This window comes from Lactuca sativa, chromosome 9, assembly GCF_002870075.4.
Source record: "Lactuca sativa cultivar Salinas chromosome 9, Lsat_Salinas_v11, whole genome shotgun sequence".
In the NCBI taxonomy this organism is placed as follows: Eukaryota; Viridiplantae; Streptophyta; class Magnoliopsida; order Asterales; family Asteraceae; genus Lactuca; species Lactuca sativa.
In genome coordinates, this window is record NC_056631.2 from 189,462,564 (window position 1) to 189,472,092 (window position 9,529).

The 9,529-nt window shown below is 37.6% G+C and overlaps 1 protein-coding gene across 1 annotated transcript; it reads right to left on the reverse strand.

Annotated features, from left to right (window-relative positions):
* Window positions 1-7,226: 7,226 nt before the first annotated feature.
* Window positions 7,227-9,077, reverse strand: LOC111889795 (F-box/kelch-repeat protein At3g06240). Its single transcript, XM_023885947.3, has one exon. The coding sequence runs from the start codon at window positions 8,534-8,536 to the stop codon at window positions 7,361-7,363; it is 1,176 nt and encodes a 391-aa protein (XP_023741715.1). The 5' UTR covers window positions 8,537-9,077; the 3' UTR covers window positions 7,227-7,360.
* Window positions 9,078-9,529: the final 452 nt, after the last annotated feature.

Here is a 9,529-nt window from a genome sequence, read left to right on the forward strand (position 1 = left end):
GTAAAAACTTGTAATGAAAGATTGTAATTGTTTTAGGAAAAGTTTGTATAAGTATGAAAAACCCTAGAAAATCCCATATTTCATACTAGTAGAAAAAGTAGTCTGTTACCAAGACTCGACTGTTTTGAAGGTTTGAACCTCTGCAGAAATGAAGGTTTTTCCCTTGTACAACTATTATTATTAAAATCTAGTCTACCTCATCAATTATGTGAATGTGTCACAAAATAAAGGTAATAAGGAAAATAATATAATTATTGAAATCGTATCCTTTTGTACTAGGATAAACACGACATGGTAACTCGCCGAATAGTACAACCGTAGACATCCGTCGATGTGAATTTTCCCACTATAGCTAACAGTCGGGTGTAGAATGGTCAATCCCGTATCGCATGTAATAGTATCTCTTCATATAGTATGTAACAGTATCTCTTCATATAGTATGTAATAGTATCTCTTCATATAGTATGTAATATATTTGTATAGACTCATGAATGAACTGACTCTTGTGTGATTCCTTGTACTAGGAATAGTAAGTAGTATCTCCTAACTATACCTATTATAGTTACTAGTAATGTACGTGTATAACCGAAAGTATGTCTTTGCTACCCAAAGGTACTAAATTGACTGATAGAACTTTTATGTCTATATATGTATACATAATATATAACTAATATTTAGACGACATTCGGACAAATAACCGATAACCTAAGGCCACATCCAAACAAGGAAAAGGAATTAAAGTGAGGTAGCAGTCCTAAGTCCTTTAAACATTGCTTATATAACTATACATATATACGCATGCATTTGACAACATAAAAGTTTAAAAGAAGTTTTGTAAAACCTTTCAAAAGTTTAATAAATAAGAATTGATGACTTGATTTCAATTTATAAAACGGTTTAAAAGCAGTTTGTTTGATATAAACAATTTAAAGTATAAGAAATCTTTTGTCTGAAATACAGTTTGAAATACATGAAAACCTTTGTTTGAAACACAGTTGTAACAGAGTTTTAAAAGAAAGATACAGTATGTAAGACAGTTTGATAAAGAGTTTAACATGAAACAACGTTTGAGAAAATCATTTTAGAAGTAGTATGCTTGGTAAACAGCTAAAAGTGTAGTAAATCCATTTGTATACTGGTTATTAATCACATGTGATGGATTTAATAACTAGTATGATTCAACTTGTATGCCCCCCCCCCATAAAAGCGTTTAAAAACATTTAAAAGGTTAATTAAAGGGGTATGAACTCACCTGTTGTGAGTAACTCGAATGAAAGATCAATATAGGATTGTTGGGTGCAATTGGAGTCTTGAGCACAAACGAATCCTATTTAACATATAATTACACATATATGAATACATTTAATGTATATAACCACTAATGGTGATAGGGACATGCCTTAGGGACATAAAAACACTTAGAACATAGTGTTACCAACACATATGATTGCACATAAGGGGTGTATGGTCCTATATTGAAGTGTAAGGCCACAAAACCAAAGGTTTAGTGTGTGCGTGGCCAGGTTGTGTTTGCGTCCGCACACTCCCTATGAAGTGTGCCAAAACGTATTACCAAGCCTTAGCAATGTTCTAGGGAAGGTGTTTCGACCATTGCTTAGTCGGAATGGAAGTTTGTTGCTATTTTGGACCCTTAAAAGTGTGTGTGCGGTTACACTTAGTGTGTGCGGCCATACATACTTGAAGACCATGTTAAAGGATCCTTAGCTTATATCAAGCTATTTCAAGTGTATACCCGATTTAGGGCTTAAAAGTGCAGTTATAGTCCAAAAAGGTAGTGTGTGTGTGTGTTATTGGTGTTCTTGAAGATTTAACACCAAGTAGGTGTTTTCATGGATCAAAATAGAGGGGAAGGGTAGTTATGGTTGTGTGTTAGCTAATCCAAGGATGAATCACTTACTTGTTTGAAGATTGGAGTGAAAAGTTGGATGATACTTGAGAGGATTTCAAGTTCCAGCTTTGAAGGAGTGGTAAAAAGTGATCAAAAATGACTAAGGGTTATATTTATAGGTAGGAGTGTGTGGCTGGAGTAGGTGTGCGGCCGCACACACCTGTGTGTGGCCGTACACTCGAGTGTGCGGCCGCACACTCCATGTGTTGGAGTGTTTGGCCCGATTTTGCTTGATGTGCATCGTGTTATTCCATTTCTAGGCTCGTACCTTAATTGTACTAGGTTTAGAACACTCAAATAGACTCCAAACAGTGCTAAAAGTTAGCAAAATGAGGCTATCTTTGATAGATTTGAACAAGTGTATAGGATAGAAAAATTTTGGGTTCTCACAATGATCTACCACCTTCTTCCTCCTTCACAAGCACAAGAACACACTCTTTTCAAGCTCAAAATCACACAACAAAGAACAAGGGTTTGCAATGGACGTTTTTGGGAGATGAAGGCTGATGGAGGAAAGGGTTTTGAGGGATAAGGATGTTTAAATAGTGCTCAAAATCTAAAAATTAGGGTTTTCTCACCTACCACATACGCCCAACATACACACGAGTATACCCAGGGTACTCAGTCGAACATTCAACCCATTTTAAACAGGCTATGTTGTAACGTCTCAAAATAAGACCCGGAAAATTTCCATTTTTAAGTTTATAAAACAGTAAACCATATTGTTGTCAGAAAACCAAGGTAATCAAATTTTATCAATACATCGTAATAATCAGAGTGAATCACATAATGTGGAATCAAGTGGTGTGTGCTCTACAATCAAACCGAGCTCTTACCTTTGAAAAAAGATGTACCTGAAACGTAAACTAAAAATTGTAGGCACAAATCTTAGTGAGTTCCCCAAAATACCACATACCAAACATACAACTGGGCCTAGTCCTGGAGTATACTCCAACCCAATAAGCAAGGATGGACCCTGCCCTGGGGCCTCGCCCTCGAGTATATTTCAACCCGATCAAACGATAGTGGGCCTCGCCCTGGGGTATATTTCAACCCGACATGCCATAATGGGCCCCGCCCTAGGTATATTTCAACCCGATCATGCCATATTAGGCCCGCCCTGGGGTATATTTCAACCCGATCATACAACACGCACACACACACACACACACATATATATATATATATATATATATATATATATATATATATATATACATATATATATATATATATATATATATATATATATATATATCACACCACAACTAACAATCTACATAGCCGAGTAATGGGCCGACATTAGTGCCTTCGACCCATGGATACAGGGAGGAGACTCACCTCGTACCGTTGAATCTCACAGAAAGAATCTTTGACTTTTGGCCCACTAAAAATCCTCGCGCTACCAATCACAAAATAATCATCCAATCAATAATTGGATCCTAACTCAAACAAAGAGTCTAAACTAAGGTAAAATACCTTTTTACCCTTTACCTAACTTGGCCCAATCCAATTGTCCAACAACCCAAATTCCAAAAAAAAATCACCTCAAGCCTATTTATGGCCAAATTTTCCAAATTGGGCCCAAATCTCTTTCATGGGCCTTTTCTAGCGAACTCAAAACAATCATCGGCCCAAAAACCTAATGACCCAACAAGGCCTCTAAGTTCAAACATGGCCCAAACCAAAAGCCCAAGAGCTTAAAGCCCAACCTGTTGAGTACGCGGGGGGGGGGGGGGGGGGGGGGGGCGGGGGGTGCTCATCACGTACGTGTAGTGTACTCGCTTTAGGGTTTGTACACTAAGTGTACCTGCTTGTACGCCCAACGTACTCCCCCCATTTGGCCAACTTCCATTTTCCAGCTCTTAATCGATTAAGATCTTAACCCAAACTCAGACTTGACTTCCTTAAGATGGTTTATCACGTAAAGTTGCCAAATTTACGTGCATACATGGCTTAATGAGGCTCTTAGAGATCACAATCCTTGAACTCCTGAAATAAGGGAGTTCGAGTTCCAATCTGACCTGCAACAATCTCGCCTTGAAAAGTCCTGAGCCTCTTATCCATCAACTCCATAATCCCTTCCATGATGGTATTGAACAGTACAGGGGTAGCATCCTCTTACCACGAGTACCTCAACCAATATGAACTCGCGTGTCCTCTTATCAAGAGGTTCAACACCTGAACTAGAGCCCGAACCTGAACCTCTACGAGTAATCATCACCATCCTCAAATTAGAATACAACATAATAACAATCAGATATGACTCGAGGGAGACATTCCCAACACAAAGGCCTCCTTAGAGTTGCCAGGTCTACTCTTGTCTCAAGTACAGGTCCTGTGCTTCTAGTAGTATGGGACCATACTACCTTTCACACCTACTTACACATTCCTCAAGGTCAATCTTGATTCCTTTAAGTTACCACCCTACAACCATAAAAACATCTTATGCTACACAACATACATATCCTATACTCTCCTAGGAACTCTGAACTTTCACCACTCGCAGAACCAAAAACCTCAATCAACACCGTTGGTTGCCTTATGCATGCAAGTAGTACACAAAATAGGATCACATAGACTGTCAAATGAAGATTATACCATAAGTCCACAACCAAATAAGGAACGGGAAATGAGGCTAAATCAATCATTCTAGGGTTATACAATCCTAATCATATATAACTTTGAAAGTATACACTTAGCAAATAACTGAACCGATATCAATTCCAAGTAATACATGGCATCATATTCTATTGGCTATAAGGCATCACAAAAATCAGGCAATTCTATCATACGACTCTTGAAGGTATCCTTAGCCCTAATCTAGTATGTAATTCTCATATCAAGCACACTAATCATAACACATAAGTATGGTTAACTTGGGAACCACTTACTTGAGCTCGGTTGATCGCACGCACCACACCCCCCTCCTTTTTTATAAAACCTTTTTAGAAGTTTAACTTTTTATTTTCTTAAGAAAATGATCATTTCCTCAGGTTGAGTTCTGACACACCTGTAAGTGTGCCCGAATCCCTCAAACCAAGGCTCTTATACCAACTTGTAACGTTCCAAAATAGTAATTAATTTTTTTTTGTTTAAAAATCATTCAAAACATCCACTAATTGTTTGGAACCCATACAAATCATAGTATTAAATCATCAGAGTACGAATTATTTAAAATGCGGATACCCATGGATCTAGTGAGGAAACTCACCTCAACTGCTGAAAATCTCAGATAAATGCCCGGGCTACTAGACTGGAGAAATCAACGTGATAACTAAACAATAAAGTCCTAGTTAACAATTGAGACATAACCTAAAATTAGAACCTACAACACTTGCCTAATGTCCAAGGCCAAGCTAGTCTCTTAATCCCAATAAAATCCTAGGCTCGGACCCAAAGATCATCCAAGGTCTAATATGGGCCCATCATCTGAAGTGGCCCATTAATAAGAAAGTCCACGATCCATCCCAACGACCAAGCCCAACGATTAAGGCCCAAAAATCACCCCAAGCTGGACTGGGCCGTACGCTCGGCGTACCAACTGGCGTATTCGCCCGAAGCGGAAAGATCGCAAATGGAATGTAGTACAAGCGGTGTACAGGGAGTTACACCCGACATACACACCCCTCATGCAAAATCATGCAAAGTGTCTTAATGCCTTAAGATCCTACGACCAAAACGTAGATCTGAATCCACTGAGACCCCTAAGGCCATAAAGTTGCAAACTTTATGGATTTGCATGGCTACAAGAAGCCCAACACTACAAACCTAGCCTATTTCACCTTTTTCTACACTACTCTTGGATGAGGACAAATCAAGGTCCAAGCTTGCATCTTTATGACCTGAGATGCCTTAAAACGTCTGAAAAGACACCTTGAAGGCTTAGGAGTACCTCATACTCATCAAGCCCTAAATTTTGGGGACAAAAAGGAAGAAAACAAGCCTTAACTAAGATCTAAAGGAACACAAGCCAAGATTAAAGATTTATACCTCCAAATGGTGCAAAATGAAGAGGAGATGTTGGATCCAAAGTCTTGAGGGCAAAGCTTTCTCCTTGAAGATCCTTCTTCACAACCAAGGAAGCACACAATCACTCCAAAAAGCTCAAAATGCTCAAAATGAACTAGGGTTTGCAAAGAGGCTCGATCTTGGGATGAAGGTTGATGAAGGGGAAGGTCTTGGGGCCATAATGGGGTTTAAGTATCGCACAAATCCTAACTATTAGGGTTTTGGTCTGAACCACGTAGGCTCGGCGTATCGGAGTACGCGCATCGTACTCGCACGGGACCTAGTATGCTCAGCGTACCAAGGCGTACGCCCCGCGTACTCGAGCCACACCAAAAGTCATGGACTTTGACATCGGGGACCCTTCTTGCAACAAAATCAAAACTCAAGGGTCCAAAAGCAAACCTAAAAAATATAAATGTTACGGTAAGGATGTGGAACATGCTTTTAGAGTTCTAAAGTCAAAATGACACATTGTTGAGCATGCGGCACGACCATATCAATTAGGCGTTCTAGAAGATATTTTGTATGCATGTATCATAATACATAACATGGTGATTGAAGATAAATGATGAAATATTACGGAGTATTCGGCTTCAGAGCCCAGACACATGCAATTTCAACCCGGGACAACGGAATATTTACATAGGGTCGTAGAATTCAAGACGCATGAAAACACAAACAACTTCGAGAAGATTTGATTGATTTTATGTACAATAGAAATGAAAATGAATAAATTAAGGGCGAAAATGTAATTTTTTTTGTTTTTAAATGTTTTTTTGTTGTAATTCTTTTTTTTAGATCTTTAAATGTGATGTTTAATTAAAAAAGTAGGTTTTATTTAAATAACATGTTTTAATTAATTTAGTTTTTATAAATATAAAAAAATAAATCGAAAAAAAATGATGACATTGAGTGTTATAAGTAGCAACATATTTCATTCTTTTGGTGTTATAACACTAACATTGTAATTGAGATACAACTTTTAATATAATAACACAACTAGTCTTATTAACAGTCACGTTTATTTCCAAGTGTGTAGGGACATCATCATAAACCGAGAGGCGAGAGGAGCCCCAAATGGACCAGTCAACATGTGGAATTTTTCCCACATCTTTTTAATTTACTTAATATGGATCTATGACATAAAATATTAATTTATATAGAAGGTTTAGGTTGAATCATTAATTTACGATTAAATGAAATCAGACTCTATCGAGTTCTTTTGACTCATATGGTAAATGAGTAGAAACTTTGCTGGCGTTTAGGACACACGAACTCTCTAAAGCTGAAAGTTCTAAGGCCTAGGTAAGTAAGAACAATCATCCATTGAAGTAGTGGGTGTTAATCGTAGATACTTACATTTACATGTTATGGTAATGGTTTGAACACAAATAGGTTGTTTGATAACAAAATGGTAGTTTGTGTTCCTGTTACTAACCTTTAAAACACATAAACTCTCTCCGATTCAAAGTTCTGGAGCTTATGAAAGCTGGGACAATAAGGCATTCCAGATACACAGTTGTCAAAAAGTTCGGAATTTGCAATTGTTCTTCCCTTCGGAGAATATATCAACAATTTGTCTTGATAATAGACCATCAAAATTGTTCCATCATTTAAACGCTCAATAGGATAGATAGGTCCCGACATCAACCAATCAATACTGGGGCTAATACTTTTCTTGATAATCACTTCTTTTTCCCAAGATTTCTTGACCCCATATTCCTTCATCACCCACATCGTGAATTGAGAATCAAAGGTATCACTTTGACATAAACAACCTTTAACAACTGCTAAAGTTCGGAAATGGAATCGACTTCCTTGTATAGTTTCAACAGGAGGAGATGGGAACAACTTAAATGTCTCCTTGTCAAAATCAAAAGCATAAATCTCTTCAAGGGAATCCTGATCAACAACAATCGACCAATGAGCATGGCCATTTAGATATGGTCCATGGAATCCATTAATCTTATACACGACATGACCAAGGCTTCTCCATTGACCAGTGCCTAGAGTGTAAACCTCAGCTTCCAATAAACTCGGCTGAGATGATGACGATGATGATGAGGTTATATTTCGAGGTAATATTAATACCCGTTGGAAGATCCGTATGACTTTGTATTCATGTGAGAGTAAACTGACACCAAAACAATGAACATTTATAGCATAACCTTTTCCATGGTATTGTTGTCTAGGGAGGATCATATACTCTCTTGTGATTGGATTGCATATGTAAATGTTATCACTTTTAACACAAACCTGCCACAAGCAGATCAAGCCGTTGACTGAGCCCATTAGGAGTATTTGAGAGTCTTGGAAAATGGGTGCAAGGTTAAGGTCGAGGCTCATGAGAGGGTCGTGGTGTAAATGGTGGTGATTGACGTCGTCTTTGACCTCCACCCACTTCAAAACACGCAGTTTCGGGCGACCCATCAATTCTTTTTCGGAGTAATGGTAGATCATGAGGCCTACGGGTGATCTCGAGAGTTGAATATCAGCAAAGTAAGAGTCTGAAACGAGATGAAGCCACTTTTTGCATACACACTTGCAGTGGATGATTGTCTTCACAGGAAGTCTTGAGAGAATATCGACCATCACATGTACTGGTAAGTCTTCCATGGATGGATCGAGAAGAGTGATTGTTTTCTAGACTTTGATGGTGGTGTTAGATTGTAGCAGCGCAGATCCAAAAAAAAAAATCAAAATTTAAGACAGGTTACTACCAACAAATACTTTACCACTAACAATTAATAACTAACATATCTTAGTTAAATGAATTGGTACTACTTACTACCCACAATAATATTATCAACTAAAGGAATGAAGATTATAAATAATTTTAAACCAAAAAAAACAGATCGAGAGCAGCTACGATAGAGAGACCTAGTCACAAAGACAGATATGGTGAGGTTCCGAGAGCAGCAGAAGGGCAGAAGGTGGTGGCGCAGAGGGCTTTTGCAGTTTTAGACTCCGGCGGCTGGAGGAAGCAGAGGTTGTTGTTTTTTTTTTTTTTTTTTTTTTTTGGTTCTGTGAAAAATATATGAGGTGGGGACTCGGAAGAATGAAGGAAGACTCGAGACTCGAGAGTAGTGGGAGTTTTGTAATACGGGTTCATTTTATTTTAGTAATTGGTGCTAAAAAATCTGGGGGTTTTACTACTGAACTTCTCTAATCAATCGATTTATATAACTTTTTTTATTTTTCATTTTTTAACATCTATATTATTATTTGTTACTAGTTTTATTTTTAATTATTTAATTACTTTTTTTGTGAACAATGATAATATACACAATAAAAAAGCGAGCGGGAATCTAGACAAATACAAACAAAGCCTAGACAAACAACGTAACTTCCAAACAAAATTACAAGGATAAATAGAAAACGGATAAAACAAAAGCACCCTCATCACGTATATATGTACACAAAGAGATCAAGACCTTATATCTAGGGTAAATTATATCATCCGTCCCTCGTGAACATGTCAGAAAACGTATTTAGTCCATATTTTTAAAAATTAATTTGGACCGTCCCTCATTCGTTTAAAACTTACATGTTTCGTCCCTCTGGACATAAAAAGACCATTTTGCCCATATTTATTTCTTTTTTAATTTT